The sequence below is a fragment of the Micrasema longulum genome, unplaced genomic scaffold (assembly GCF_059751315.1).
Source record: "Micrasema longulum isolate JH-2025_06_02 unplaced genomic scaffold, ASM5975131v1 h1tg001012l, whole genome shotgun sequence".
Classification (NCBI taxonomy): domain Eukaryota; kingdom Metazoa; phylum Arthropoda; class Insecta; order Trichoptera; family Brachycentridae; genus Micrasema; species Micrasema longulum.
Window position 1 is genome coordinate 277,635 of NW_028278200.1, and position 17,358 is coordinate 294,992.

The 17,358-nt window shown below is 33.0% G+C and overlaps 1 protein-coding gene across 1 annotated transcript in view; it reads left to right on the top strand.

Annotated features, from left to right (window-relative positions):
* Positions 1 to 365: 365 nt before the first annotated feature.
* LOC148277555 (uncharacterized) overlaps positions 366 to 17,358 on the top strand; it is a 320,355-nt gene continuing 303,362 nt past the window's right edge. Inside the window, exons 1-2 of the mRNA XM_088232727.1 lie at positions 366 to 1,723; positions 8,569 to 8,786. Coding sequence (XP_088088853.1) covers positions 366 to 1,723; positions 8,569 to 8,786 — 1,576 coding nt within the window. The remainder of the gene's footprint in view (positions 1,724 to 8,568; positions 8,787 to 17,358) is intronic.

The window sequence follows — 17,358 nt, forward strand, 5'->3', positions numbered from 1 at the left end:
GTCTTAATGCGGCAACCGTTTCTAGGTGATAACCGACACATTGGGAAACTTTGGATTTAAGCAATATATATATTTAAACCATTTTACTCTGAGCTAGTATTTTCTGGAAATGTTATTACTAACCCAATTGTATTTTAGGTTTGGTAGTTCTTAATACGATAAAGATTAATATTGTTTTACAACTGTAATTTTTATTTAACACTAATATGAATAAATGTTATTTCCAGAAACACCAAATGAGTGCGAGAGAACTGCGAGCACATAGAATGTCGCGGGCCGGGTGTGCTGTGCCCCCCGGGAGCTGGGGCGCGCGCGGCGTCCGCCTGGGAGCGCAGCTCTAGGGCCGAGGCCGACCGCGTGCTGACATGCGCCTCCGCGCTCTCCGCCCCTCCCGCCAGCCCCCCCGCGCCGCCATCGGGGACCCGCGGAAACATGTCCAGCGCGCGAGTGTCAGAGCTCTCCGCGACAAAAGCCGGAAACGTCCGGAACAAAAGAAAAACATTTCTAGAACTAGTCGGACAAACGCTCACATTCATCCTGGATACAATGGGACGAGGCATCCTCCAAAAGTGCGCGGACGATTATGTAGGATTGTCAAGGTCTATTCAGTTTATCGCTTTATCTCCCCTAAATATGTCTCAGACATCTTCCGCAGTAAAATAACACGCCTGAAGCTTAAATCTTACGAATTTTGTCAAGTCATTTTCCCTTTCTTCGGTGAATGGAACCGACTATTTACTTTTGTCGATAGAAACATTTTCGCGAATCTGACGAATGGCCGAAATGCCCGCGATGGAGAAATTTCGACTGAATCGCTGTTCCGTAGCGCTGAATGTAACTTTAAAGGGTCGAGTATCGATGGCAACTTGAAATGTTCTAGGATAAAAGAAATCTCGCGCACGGACAATCTAAGAACCCTTTGTTTATTCCCACCCCGTGAACACAATAACACGATCAGTGATAACATTTTACGTGATCGCCATAATTACGGAACGTTTTTAGGGACCCCTTTCAGTAGTAAAGAAGACGGAAGTCCTATTCTTTCTTATTTCTGTGATACGCAAAATCGGGTTGCGCGTAAAAAAAATGCGAAAAATTCTAAGCACGACCTTAAAATAACCGATTTGAATAGCGAGTGCGGTTTTCATAGAACTAATGCGTTTCATTGTTCGTTGCGTAGGAATAGCCTAAAAATAGAAGACGATTATTCAAACATATCGAAAAGTGTATTACTGCGCGTGTTCTCAAAAGTTAGCGTTTTCTTTGATTTAAGTGCTGAGTGTACCGAATTGTATGAGAATAAAAGAGTCACGAAATGTGTGTCGGAAGAAGATGCAGAAGATAAGAGTGTTTCATTCAATTCGAATAAAAGGTTGAAGGGAGTCTTTCCGAGTGATAAAATCAACAATGGGACGGCAGAGAATAACATGGAAGAGCGAATTGACAGAGCAACTAAGATGTGTTATCAAGATGGTAGGAAGAAGAATGGTGGGCATAGAAGACAAGGGGCTTATTACGTGCGGTGGGCGGGCTGGGGGGCAGTTTTATTGGCACTGGCGATGACGGCTTGCGCGGGAGGCACGTCCCTGCCCGTGCACAAATACTCCACGAGGGTCGTGCGCACCAAGTATGGTCCTCTGAGGGGGATCATTGTGCATGCGCATCCCCCGGTGGAAGCCTTTCTGGGAGTGCCCTATGCCACACCACCTCTTGGAAGTCTCAGGTAAGAAGGATATCATTTTTCAAGTTTTAATGTAACGGTTCATTTTGTGTTTGCGTACTTTTTGATCCAATTTTTTTTTGTTTTGTATTATATTAAAATCATGATCTGTGTGTGAAAAAGAACAAGTAAGCTGCATTAAAGAAAGCAAAGTAGGAAAATGATACAAATTTAAACCTTCCTGATTCATATCATAAATTAAAAATGGGCCCTCAAAATAAAATGTTTGGGTATATCATAAGAACGAAAATATATAATTTTTTTTAAATTGTAGTGTTTTCACACTTATAGAATACGCAGATAAGATGATGTCTAAGTTTAACTGAATTGCACAGTTTTTTAACCGCACTGTATCAGCGGATGTCTCGCAAGATTATTGCAAGACGTTAGAAATTAAAAACATTGGCAGAATGGTGGATTTAACAAGGTGTTTAAGTGGCCTTAATTTGTTACCTCTCTGTTGCAAAATTATAAAATGTAAACAACTTCCTCGGGTGTAAAATTAAGCACTGTCTACAAATATTATTTGTTAAACTACCTGGTATAAAAAGAAGTATACAAATTAAAAAGCATTTTTAAGCGTTGCCTAGTAGAAAAAATAATTAAGGCAGATGAATTTCACCCAAATCAATACAGGATTCAGCTCGTTTACGTCACAAAAGTTAACAGATGCGAGAAAATATGACAGATTAAATATATGCAGAAGGGTAAATGTTACACGGTTTGTAAAACGGCCACTCGAACCTGCCAATGACAGGTTGTAAACCTTGTAAATGCCTAGACTTCAATATTCCCACCTAAAATATTTTTTCCCTATCTGTTTAAATAAGTTTCAATTAAAATGTAAATGAAAAAAATTGATGTATCTCACCCACATTTATAAAGATTTTCACTTTTTTACAAAAAATAACAGATCGATGAATTGAAGAGTGTTTAATTACTGGTCATAAGCCATAACCTAGAACTAAAGTTGCTTTCTAAATATGGTTTTTATACACGCCAAAACTTGATACTATATACAGTACAAACTGAACCCGGCAATGCTTTGCTATTGCTAGATTTGAGTTTTTGCTAAATAGATTTATTTATTTATTTATTTATTTATTTACGGACAAAGTCCATTATAAACATTACAATTAAAAGAAATTTTTGCAAAGGAATAAAAAAATATAAGGAACAGAAATAAGCAGCAAAGACAGATGATAGATTTTTTAGATTAAGTAAAAAGCATAGGCTAACTATACAGATTCTTTAGCTGATTTGTAAAGAAAGACATCCTTACACCATAATAATCAAGATCTTGATGATCGTTCACCCGCCTGATCATTCTGGGCAAAGGCGACTGTGCACCATAATTGGTCCTGTAGTGACCGAGGAAAAGCATTTCATTATTTCTTAGTCTACGGGTGGGAACGTTAAAAAGAATCTTTTGCAAAATTTCAGGGGCATCAATGAGACAGTTCATAATTTTATACATGCAGATTATATCTGCAATGCATCTGCGTTTTTCAAGACTTGATATGCTTAAAAACCTCTCCATATCAGAATATGAATAGTCTCCTCTTTCCAATCCCATCTTCCATGCAATTTTTCTTATAAAACGATGTTGAACTGATTCAAGGCGCTTGATATGAACAGCATAATGAGGGGACCAGATTACAGATGCATATTCAAGAATAGGGCGAACTAAAGAGCAATAAAGTGTTTTAAGTGTAAGCATACTTTGGAAATCAGACGTAGTTCTATTAATAAAGCCTAAAATTTTTAAGGATCTGTTTACTATATTATCAAAGTGTTCCAAAAAAGTTAGTTTATTATCTAGGATCACTCCAAGATCTCTTATAGAGGTGACAATCGAAAGAACTTGGCCATTAAGTTTATAATCAAAAATAAAATGAAACAATATAAAGTTTGCTATCAATTGTATTTGGTCTGTACGTATACATTTTTTTTGTGTTTTGGTTTAGATAAATTGTGAGGACAGAGAATTTGGATAAATAGGTGTTCAGACATTGTTTTTTTTTCTGTCACTGTCTTTCAATTCAATTCATTTATTTTAAATATAACATATACATGACAAACATATATTCAATACGTATATATTATAAAAAAGAAAAAAAAATACACGAAAGAGACTCATGTCAAAGTAGTAGGAGAATCCTGCTCCGGAAAACCTCTTCGGATACATGGAATAGATCAATATCCAGAACGATGTTGTTCAGCTTAGCGGTAGTCCTTCCAACAGGCATAACCATAGGCAGGTTGGTCCTGAATATCGGAATATGAAACAATCTATGCTGACGCTGTCTTAGGTAATTATCAGGAACATACAAACCAATGCTCATCATAATCTCAAAATTATCGATCATACCGCGCAACAATCGATAAAAATGTGTAGTCAAATACACATTCCTTCTAGTCTATAAACGGTTGTAGCCAAACATATCCTGAAGAAACTCGGTCGGGTAGAGCCAAGGATAATGCCCGCACTTTCTCATGTAGAGATATCTCAGAAACTTCTTTTGGATTTTCTCTATCATAAGAGAGTACTTCAGTTCATGTGGCCCTCAAATCATCGAGCCACTTTCGAATATACTTCGCACCAAGGAGTTGTAGAGAGTTCTCAGTACGCGGGTATTTTCGAAAACACTGGCAGTACGTAGAACAAATCCTAACATCTTCGATGCATTACCACTGATTGTCTCTATGTATTAATGAAATGTCAGAGTGAAAAAAAGAAAAACGCTCGACTTGTAAGTTTTTTCTATTTCTCACAGCCAATAATGACCCCCCCCTCTGACTGTAGCTACCACGATCTCGCTTCAGTACTGTAAAATGACTATCAAATAATTCAGAGTCGAAAACGCTATCGTTTAACCAAGTTTCGGTTGATGTTATAACAATGCCTTGCAGTTACCCCCCGATACTACGCGAAAAAGACGACTGCATGTCAGACCTATTGTTAGAATAGACAATATCGTTTTAGTCTACCGTTTTCCGCACCTCAAAACTCAACCGATTTTGTTATTTTTGAGTATCAGAATAAAATTTTCTGTACGGGTATGTTCTGTGATTTTCAAAAATAGTTATATTTGTATACCGTGCGCCCGAAGACAGCAGATAAAACTGTGTTTTTTTACGGGTTTGGATAGTTCTAGTTCCCATACTAAACATTTTTTTTTAAAAACGGAACAATATAGGAACACGCCAATGGTAAATATCTATAATGTGTAAAAAAGAACTCTGCGCTGGTTGGACATGTAGTGTGAATGGACAACAAAAGAACGGCTAAAAATATTTACAATGCGAATGTTCGTGGATGCAGAAATAGAGGAAGACCGTGAAAGACATGGCATGACCAAATCTATCAAATTCTTGAAGATGGAAATGGCAAAAATCGGAATAGTCGCCGCGCGTGCATGAGAAGATCGATGAATGTAGAGGAAGCGAGATCTGAATGCAAAGATAGAGTGATGTGGCGTTCTATCCTCTCTTACGGGTATCCTCTCTTAGGTACTTACACACCCTTACGGGGAAACGGCGTGATAGTTTGTTGTTGTTATTGAAAAAATGTATCCAATGTTAGTTGATATTATTTTAGTATAACCAAAAATCCAGTAAAAAGAAATAAATAGGTAGAAATTATAAGAAATTCAATGAAATAATCATACTGGGATCCATAAAAAACCAAATATTGTTTGTAAACATTAAAAAAATATATTTTTTATACACAAAAAAATAACCTCCATCCATTTTTTTGTAGTTGCATTCTCGACGAATGCAACCCTGGTGATGGATAAAAAAAACAATTACGCCCATAACTTTTTTCTACTTAATAAATTAAAGATTTTATGAGCTATAAACCTTCTCGCGACAAAGATGTACATTTATCTGAAGACCTCACGTAAATCGGTCCGGTAGTTATCGAGTCCATCGAGGACAACCATTCGAACATTGCCTTTTATATATATGAATATGCCTGCCTTAACCACGCTTGCCTACTTAACAAAGCATCAGGTTCTAGACGTCCTGAACGTCCGCAGCAGATTGTTCGTTGACAGTTAATGTCAGAACTACGGGACGCAAACTTTACTTGTGAGGATGCACATGAGCTGACAGCTGACAAAAAATGACTGCAGGCTCTTTGTAGACACTGTATCCTCTAACTAGGGAGGGGCATGGAACGATGATGATGATAAAATAATAAATATATATATTATATACACCCAACTCAACTGCTATTAATTAAAATGTGTAATTTTGTTGAGTAGAAAATTGAATAATAAATCATATTTTATTCTATATCCATCCAATATATCACTTTGATAAAACAATATCCAGATAAATTACAACAAGACGTAAATTTATACGAGGATTTACTTTTGGGATTAATTTATTTTCGAGATGAGATTATGTTTTATAAAAAGCCACAAAAAGACAAAAGACAGATTTATAGCCAACGAGCAAGATAATCAAAATCAAATTCTAGGTGGAAGCTTTGAGATATTTGCTAAAAAAATGTTATTAGCCTTAATATTTAGTTCGCTGGGCTACCCGAAATTTAATCCGGGGTTCGATTTTCCTTCCTAGAGTTTATCAAGATTGGTTGATATTACAGACATATTGTTTAAATTGAGTGTTGTCCCGTAGTAGTGTCGTGGACTCACGAATCAGAGGTTCCTACCTCCCTAACTACTACTTTATACCCATTTTCTTGTTTGTCTCGTAAGACTTTGCTAAGTCTGAGAATCAAAATATTTAGTTAAATAATAAGTACGCAAATACTTATCTTTTCTTAAAAAAAATACGTTTCTAAGAATTTAGACATACCCAAACTTTAGATGGATTTTTAATTCAAAATGTCAAATATTCACTTAAATTAGCCAACCACTTGTCAAATGCAATGTAGATGATTTCCTAGCGTAATTCCACCTACATTTCAAGCTCCTTTACTGTCATCTCCCATCATAAATGATGGATATTGTATATGTTTTGGAAAATAAAGATATTGTTTTTCTAAATACTCGTATTAAATCAATAATGTGTGTTAAAATATTAAATAATTTATATTCATATATAAATACAAACACACATATACTAATCATATAATGCTGTTTATTCTGGATCATAATGTAACATTTTAAACAAATATAAAATACACATTTTAATAATTGAAATACCTAATAATATAGTGTATTATTTGTTTAACTTTGTAAATATACGAGTATGAGTAATTGACCAAATATTTAAAATAAATATTTCATAAAACCTTTACCCAGATATGTTTTTATTGGCTATCTATTTTATACCACAATAAAAACGTGCTTTTTAATCTCTCGGTCCCTTCAACATTTTAACTTCCATATATTTCAGGGCCATGAAAAGTCTTTGTGGTATTTCCAATCGATAACACAATTCATCCCTTTGGAAGAACGGGAGATTTATACAAATATTTTAAATGATAAATAGAAGAATGTTTCATTTATGTTTGATTTTTCGTAAAACGACATAATAACTTCAGGATACAAATAAAAAAAGCAGACTATTTTGAAACTAAAAATTTATCTACAGAATTCTCAACCGAGACGGAAAACTTTTTTGAAATAAAAATGGAAATCTAGGCATTACTAGGATTTTGTGTTGTCGTTGGCTCATTTCAGTGGTATTTTATTAGACATTATCAGACGTTTATTGTCCGAGTTGTGTTCAGTTTCCATATTTAAATAAAATAAAAAATCTTTATTCCAATCTTTAAAAAAAAATGTAGTTTTGGGGTATTACAAACTTGTGAACAATTCTGATTTTATTTGAAATCTTATTTATTCAATTTTTCTTCAAGAGTTTTACGAAACGTTTTATCAAATAATTTGATTGCACGTTCGGTGGCCTATAGTTTAGCTAATCATAAACCCAGTGAAAAACAGTTATATTTGAATGTCACAACTTTCGACGCACAAAATTCCACTGCAAATTTAAAAAGTGTAGATCCCGAACAAAGCGCCTTCAAAATAATACAAAAAACTTTTGGCTTAGTTAGACTTTGTACAGATAAAAATCACTAAACTTTCTTCATATTTAAATCAAAGTCTGAGTTTGGTAAACTATTTTTTTTAACAAAAGCTCAGCCAATTTTTTGTATTTGTTAAAATAGGTTTTTGGCTATGATTATAATTAAGTACCTTGACTTGTGTAGTGAACTGTTTTTGGGTAAAGAATGATAATATTAAATTGGCATTTCCAGAAGTTTTGTTAAAAGGTTGCGTGTTTTAAATAAAATATTAATTTACGTATTTTGTAGTTTTTTTTTTTTTTTTAAAAAAGAAATATTTGCGTTCTTATGATTTACATAAATATTTAATTTTGAGGGCCATTTTCAACGAGTTGTAAATAACTTACTATTAGAAAATGGAATCGAGTTGGGGTAGAGTGGGTTTCGAACTACGGACCTTTGATCTGTGAGTCCAATACACTAGCCACAGGACCACAACCCGATTATTAACCCAACTATAACCATCATAAAATAAAGATATAATCAATATTTAATAAAATCTAGCTTTGTTAAATGAACGCGAACTTAATTCTCATTTACGCCGAAAGTCCTTAGTTGTGTCGTGTCAGTCGACCAGTGCCAGTACTGATAGAAGAGTGGAGGTGCCTTGTTAGGTTGGTATATAAACCTGGGATTTAAATGTTGCCAGTAAAATGCGGTAATACGGTTAAAACATTTTTCCTTTTTTAAAACCTTAAAGAAGTGCTCAAGATTTAGGTATGAAAATAAGAGTAATAAGAAGAAAAACAAAAACGCCACGTCAATAAGTACAGTAAAAATTTTATGTTTTTTTTTTCAGGTATATGCCTCCCGTGACTCCAAGTCAGTGGCGTAACACCCGCCTGGCAGACCGTTTCGCCCCCGCTTGCCCTCAGCAGCCCCCAGCCCTACCCACCCCCCAAGAAGCCCTAATGCAGCACCCGCGGGCCAGGGTGGCTCACCTAGAGAAACTGCTGCCTCTCTTGAAGAATTTTTCTGAAGACTGCCTCTACCTCAACCTTTATGTGCCAAAAATAGGTAAGTTTGCATTTTGAACCATAAAAGATCACACTTGAACCGTAATATGATCATATATTTATTTGTTTTAAAGATAAAATCAATTAGCAAAATTGTATTTTCTTTTTAAAAAAATAACGAAGATTTTCAAAAACTTTAGTAGTTAAAATTATGTTCGAAATGGAAAACAATTTGTGATTACAAACTCGAATGAAAGCAGTCGTAACTTTCCAGCTACACAGAAACGATGGCAGTGTGTCACTGGCTAACCTCGATGTATTTTTACAAAGGTATACAATAACATAAGTGGACAACACTGGTTACATGAAGACGTCTTCATTATATAATAAAAGAAATTGTTTAGAAAAGTGAGAGATCAATAATTTTGTGCAGTTATTATTATTAACGGAAGCACGATTATTATTTACATCAATTTATTTCCACAATCAAAATACAAGTATCTTTTAATTTTAGTTTATAAACTGAAAAGTAAAGAAAAATAATTTAGTGCTTATTTGATTTGATCTGGAGAGTGTGAAGGGAAGACTAGATGAATATCACAGTAGTAAGAGGAAGGTCGTCGCCAGAATCTTTCTCAATCTGCCTCTGTTCCTAGAACTTTTAAAGGATTCCTGGAGAGATAGATCAGTCGCCGTTATCTCCAAACCAGTCTTATATTGTTGGATCAAGATGATATCATCGATAGAAGTGTTTTTAATTTCCTATAATATTTTGGTTGAGTTTAATAATACAGGTACAAAAATATTCACAACTCCCCTACTTCTAATTTTAATCCTCTATATCAATTTGCAGCAAGCACCTGAATTTCTTTTTCTTATTATTACGTTTTTCGCTTTAGTCCCAATACTTATACATGTATGCGATTCGACAATTTGATAAATATACGATAACTTAAACGATTGTAAGGGAGATTGATGTAAAACAGATTTATAAATGAAATAAAATTCGAGTCAGGTAAAATAAAAGTGATAAGATTTAAAAAAAACACCATGTGAAACGAACAATAATACTTATATAAATAGAGTATGCGAATGGTAAGACTAAGACTTGGAAAATACATGAAAAAAAACATTTTTGCATGTATATTTAGATGAATGCAAGTGGCGTTCCATCCTCTCTGGCTTTCAGTAAACACAGAGAAATGTTAGACGTGATTCTGGGAAAAGTTCAACCATTTTCAAGACATAAAACAACATTTCGCATTCTTTAGATAATATTATATGATTTCTAATGACGTCATGTTTCTCGAAAATAATTTCATCGTAAATGTTATGATTTGACTTCTGGACAAAATTTTGGGACTTTTTAGGAGTGGAATATTAGTTTTTGGGGAAGCTTTAAAAATAAAGATAATATTAAAGGTCCTCTTAAAATGATAGATGAAATAAATAACCTTATTTTTTTTTAAATACCACGAAGAAGATATTTTCATACATATACCAATCCTTTGAGAATTATCAATTCCATCCGTCCTGCTTAGGTCCGCAACCCAAGAAACTATTCAACGTTATTACTTTTTTATTACTAAGTTTGGTATGAAGAAGTTTATGATTTCATCTTTTATTATACGTATCTAAAGATATAATACCTTATAATAAACTACAAATGGATATAATTCGGAACAAATCAATAAAAAAGGTAAAACTGATATGGAAAAAAATATTTGGTGCTTATAAAATCCGCTTTAATCATATCTGAAAATTACGGTTCTTCACCATCATCATCATTTTTATCCGCACACTACGGTGCATAGAGTATTACATTGGTACAGCGTATCTAGATTATTTCTGTTACATATATAGTCGTCAATTCCCAGCCCAGAAACAATAAAATTTATCATTGTAGAAACACTTTTAACATCAACATATTATTACGTCTCCCTGTCAGGAATCAAACGCAAGACCTCAAAAACACAAAAGACGAATGAGTCAACTATTAAATTACGAAACAGACTTACAAGTATCTCCACGCGATTAAATTTTTCATGTTTTATATCTTATAATAGCTATAGAGTCGAAAACACTCGTCCAGATTTTTGGTTCTATTTTACTCTCAGAGCTGCGTTATTAATCCGCCCGGACACAAAATATCCTATGTATACAGTTTTATGAGCAATCTATAGAAGGTGAAATAATGAATGGGAAAATAACCAAAACTCTTTCAGATCTTTTAGTTAAAGTTTAATTAAGAGACCAAACAATTTTAAAATGCGTATGTTCAAACGCATGTAGCATTGTAAATGTTACACATAGTGAAATGAGATTACTAGGCAAATGACATTATCATCATCATTATTCCCTTTCCGCACCTAATGGTGCATAGGGTAGTGCATTGGCACACCAATCGCAGCGTATCTTGATATTTTTTGTTGGATGAAGTAAGATTGTACAATTTCAATTTATTTAATTTCAATTGTACAATTGTACAATTTCAAATTATTTATTTTAAAAACGTTTATGTACATAACAAAAAAATTCAATGCATACATAAAACAAAAAAATGAACACTAAAATTTAAATATACAAAAATGGTAAAATAAAAAATACCCAGCAATTATAGAGAAAGAATGCAATCCTCTCTGAACTTTTTTTCACTAATATGAAATATGTCAATATCCGAAGAGATACGGTTGAGTAAAGACATTGCTCTTCCTACTAGCATTACCAGATGATCAGTCTCACGCTTCAAGTAGGTACCAGTCCAGGGACTATGAAATTTTTCTTGTTTAAATCACCATTTTAAATCAATATTTCATATAAACCATGTCGGGAATCGAACCCGAGACCTCTCGCATGGTAGGCAAATGCGCTAACCATTACACCACGAGGCCAACAAACATACATGACATGACATACTCAGTAAATACTCTTGCAAATTCCTTTCACAAATGGGGTTTTCTTTCGTTGATTAAATATTTAATGTGAATTCGATAAAAAATAAGACACGGAGGAAGGATTCTGCCCAGTGCGGAGTTAAATCGTGCAACTTAGTTTACCTCAAATTCGCCCTGTCTGCGTAAACTATAAGGGTCAAAGAACTACAACTTTCAATATGAAACATAAATTTACATTTTAATTCATGATTGCTAGTCATCTTGCAATGCAATTCCAAAAGTTTTCGGTTCGAAAATATTTTTTTAATTTGAAATTTATTTATTTATCCTTACGTATTATTAAATTCATTTTACAAACATAATATTTCATTTTTTATTTATACTTTGTTGTTGATAATTATATTTTTTACGCCTTTGAAAAAGTTTGTCTGAGTCTTTTGTTTAGTTTTGTCTAGTAGCTTATTGTATAATTTCAGTCCCTGATTTATTAGTCTCGATTCTCCTTGTCTTGTTTTGGAATTTTGTATGTGGTATGGTTCTGGTATTCTTGTATTATGTTCACGTTTATTACATTTTTTTGTAAATAAATGATTAAAATTAATACTTTTTGTTTGATTCACTTATTATTTTAAAATATAAAGTTAATATTTCAAGCACTAAATTTGTGGTTATTTTATTATTTATTTAATAACGAACCGGTTTTTGAGCTACTACGTGTTTCATTATCGAAGTATAATTCATTTTTTTTTTTTAAATTTTACCTTAATAAATTATTAGTGACGAAACGAGCCAGTTATTACTTAAATAACAAGTGTTTATAATTTAATTTTAATTATATAATCAATAAACAGACAGTCAGTGCTTCAAACATATTTTTTTATATAAATACACAATTTTTATATGCGTGTTGTATATAAATATTATTTGTGAATATTTTAATTTGTCTTAATGCAATATTTGGAGCTTGTAATAAAAGCAGAGAGAGGATATTTATTGTTGTGAAAAATGTATACATACGTTTTTACGAAAAGAATCAAGACGTGTCAGAGCGGAAGATTTGTAGAGGATTCGGTAGTCTTTTGTAGATGATATGTTAGGACTCTTAGTTGGGCGACATGTAATTTTACTCAAACAAAAATGGAAAACTCAAAGGGAGAAAACTCTTCGCGTGTAAGAATTTAAGATAACCCTTGGAAAGTATTTTATTTACGCTAGTGTTATAACATATAACATAAAGTGAACAGTTTTTTTACAATATGTGATTCAAATATCTAAAAAAATACTCAAGATTTCACATTTTTTTATTTCAATTAAACTCTTCGTGGTGTATAATGGTCAGCACGTTTACCTACTAAGCGAGAGGTCTCTGGTTCGATTACCGACATGGTTGATATGAAGATTAATTCAAAAGGCTTTTTTCAAACCAGAATATTTCATAGTCCCTGGACTGGTACTTGAAGCGTAAGACTGATCATCTCATCTTCATGTTACAAAAAATGATCAAGATACGTTGCGATTAGTGTATCAATGCAGTGCCCTATGCACCATGAGGCGTGGAAAGGGAAAGATAAGATGAATTTTCAAACATTGCCGAACAACTATTGAGTAAAACGTTCCGTAATTTTCATAAATAGAAGTATAATTTCAGTTATTATATTAATTATTAAAGAAAGAAATATAGCGCCATATTTTAAATATAATGTTCTATGTTTGAAAAATAGTTTTATGCAGTTTTTAATAAAATTTAAATTGAAATTTAAGGATACGAATTTTCTACAGAGATGAAGCTGTTGAGCAAATGTAAATGTTTTTCAGCGTCTAAGGTGATAACGTGGCCCAGCCGATGACAAATCATAAGCTGTGTGAATGCCTGGACGTTTTTACTTCTAATTGTTGAATTTTTATATCATTAGAATTTATTATAGAAATACTGTTGAAATAAACTTTTCGGTAAAAGATTTTTTTTTTCTAAATGTTATTACATATTTGTAAATAACCACTTACCGACTTTTCTATGTCTACCGGTTTCGCGACGCACCCGTCTCTTTGCCAGGACACCAATTAACCCAACATGCAAACCAACATGCAAAACCCACCATACACCTTTACCATAGTTGTTGCACAAAAATATAAAACCAACACGACATGCATTTTAACAAGCACATGCACTGATTAGGATAAACATGCACTTACTAAATTATGAAAATATTCTCGCTCAGCCTCCGTACTGGCTGGGCGTGAATTATAGTTTCTCTCTCCAATCGTAGCTTAAAATTCGAAATTAAATTGTAAACTGTTAAACAAACATCGTGTTAGTATTTATAAGTGGCAGGTGTGTAGACAAAAAGTGGAAAAAGAAGACTATTCATTTTAAAGCATTATTTTGCGCTTCTTTCTTACTAAAATATGTGACAAGTAGTGAATAACGGAAACTTTCAAACAACAGTGCGCCTACTTTAAAATCATAAAAAAGTAAATGAACCCATTAAAATTGTTTAAGAATGTATTAGTTTTTGATGCGAATGTACCAAGATTTAACTATCTAGAATACTACCTCCCACGATAAATTACAACAGTGCTACCAAAAGTGAACTTATTGATAAATACTCAATAGATTAAAAATATTCTTTCCAATATGCTCGTACATACAAAATAATACGTCAATCCTCAAACCACTCTCATACACACGTTTGTCTAATAATAATGTAAGAAATAAATAAAATTGAGCGGGAATTTCATTCTCATTATAAAACGAAATAATACAGACTCAAATGGATACAAAGTCGTTGGAACAATAAACTTCTTTCCCCTCTTCGGCAACTACACGTGGACCGGACCATCTTCTAGGAATTTAGCGAAAACATGTGTTTGCACATGTGCGATACTGCAACAGTGACTAGTGACCACCGAACATCTACGAAAGCCACCCTTCGGATATTTTTATCTGTTACGTTATCCATAGTGTTGAAGTGTTTTATCTGTTTAGTTTTTTATTGTTTACTTTTTAGCACGAACACCTTACAAATTTACAATTATGCTCAATGTTTGTTTTTGTAAATTTATTGATAATTTTAAGTTGCCAGAATTTCACTCGTCCATGCACTTTGTAGCTGCCAGACGATTAGCAATCTAGCTTTAATAGGTAAATGTTATCAACTATCAAATATACACATTTAATAAATAAGGTCTAGAATTCCAACCGTCCATGCACTCAGTAGCTGCAAGACTTGTTGTTATATAACTTTTATTTTTATAAATTTGTTTGTTATATATTTTTTTAAATATCACTAAATCTCTTAACTTTATTGTCAAATAAAAAAATAAAATATGTAAATAGGGGCTAGATTTCTTATTGTCCATGCGCTTTGTAGCTGCAAGACGTGGTGAGATATTTATTTATTGTACAGCGCCCTTGAGGTGATTTTCACAAAAACGGCGCAATATAAATTATCCAAATATGTATATATATAAATATATATATATGTTGTTTGAGAAATAGTTGAAAAGAGGTAGAGGGGATGAAGGGAGGGGAGCTTAATATGTTTAATAGGGTGACCATTACAGAGGAACATCGTTTAAAGGACTATATTAAAAGGTTGTTTGATTATTGATCAAAGGGACATTATTTTTTAAAGCTTTCTCAATGTGAAATATTTCCATATTTTTAACTTTTAACCTTTTTTTATTTGTATGTAAGATTTTTACTCCTGTATTTTTATTGAAGTCATGATTTTAATTGATTAGGTGATTTGCGAATTCAGAAACTATTGTGAAGACAGCTCATATGTTTTTTAACACGTACATCACAGTTTAATTGGTGTCCTGACGAAGAGACGGGTACGTCTTGAAACCGGTAGACATAGAAAAGTCGGTAAGTGGTTGTATAAAAATATTTAATAACATTGTGGCAACACTATAGACGTCACACGCGACGTCGCGCGCCATGTCCGAGCGACGGACACCGGGAGAAGCGTTTTGGCTGTTTTGGTGACACACGTTCTTTAGACAAAAACTTGATTTAATTTTAATTGTTGCGATTTCATACTTTTTCTTAACTGATTTATTTTACGTTTTACAAATTAGATTCGTTGAGTTATTTTTAAGTATTTCCATTCTTTATTATATTAAGTTTAGTTAAGTTTATATATTGTATCTTTTTATTAATAAAAGATAATAAAACTGTAAGTACAATCTTTTACTCTATCTGTGCATTACACCTACCATGTTAGTGTAAAAATATATCCAAAACGAGCGTGAAGTAAAAAACGTTCTCACGAGATGATTTTTACGGAACGATATCAACGCGGATAAATATTTAGCAATTTATGTGGAACCTACTAGGCAGTCGACATAACCTGACGTTTAGTAGGTAACAAACAACCACCATAACATTTAGTAAAATGTTTGACCATAAAGTTAATGCTTTAAATATTCATAAAAAAAAATTCATAACACATATTAGTAGCGATTCATACATTTTCGTTATTTTCCATTTCTATCTTATATGTAGAAATTAAGTATATTTTTATTTCATAGTTAACAATATAAATTTTGGCAATACTATCATCTGTTTGATTCGGAACAGTTTATTTATGCTGACGATGGCTTAGGTTCGTATCATGAAGATAAACAATGCAATGTTTCGCATTATTTCTGGGTTATCACAATCGCAACAATCAGAGTGATGCGTACTCGCGTTAGTGGATACAAACATCCCTTCTAGTCTAGTCTTAAACTGACCAGTTTCTAACTTGTAGGCTTACAAACACAATTATTTGAAACACAAATGAGATTGGTACGACTTTAAAATAATAAATTGAACATACTTTTCTTAAGTGGAGAAGGAAAATAAAAATACGTTAATTTAAAGAAAGCATTTTTTTAGACAATATTTAAAAAATCTGTCCAATATCTGTGACTTGGCAGATAAAAAATACAGCTATGTATGTCAATTAGAACCAGAATCCCAGTGTTTTCGACTCGATGGCAGCTCTCAGGTGGAAATCCTCAAAAAATAAATCAAGTGGAAAAAGTCCGTCTTGTATTGCAGTGGTCAGCCCGTTCGCCTCTGGTGCGGGGAATGTTGCTTAGAAATAATAGTTTATAAAGTGGTTCACACTGCAACATTTTACTGTCCCTAGGTTGGTATCTGAGGCGTAAGACTGATCATCATACCTTCTTGTAACATACGGTCGAGATATGCCCGTTACTTAACAAATACTGAATTTATTTATTTATTTAATATTTCTCAAGAATACATCATGTAATTGAATTAACATATGTAATGCCCTTTGCAATATTGGATGTGGATAAGGTTTTCATAAGGATTATTATTAGAAGAGGTTATCATTTGAAATCGATTATTTTCCCCATTTACTTTTTCTGTTTTATTCACATAATTAAACATTGTCGGTGCAGTTAGAGGTTTGTAAAAAAATGGTCGATACAATGTGATTTTAGAACAGAATAAAAGCCTGTAGAATACACTTTTTAATGTAAATAACATTATCAAAAACTTGAATAAACGTCAGATATAATTTTAGAAAACAACTTAGATTATAAACGAGCTATAAAGCGGGTTTCTAAAACACATTTCTTAAAGAGCAGGCTTTTCTCGAAACACGAGAAAAAATAAAAACACCGTAAAATAAAATTAATGCCAATAAAGAGGAAAAGTAAGCGACGCATAATATTTTACGATACAATAGAAAATTTGTAGATGTTTTTATTGAAAGCTCC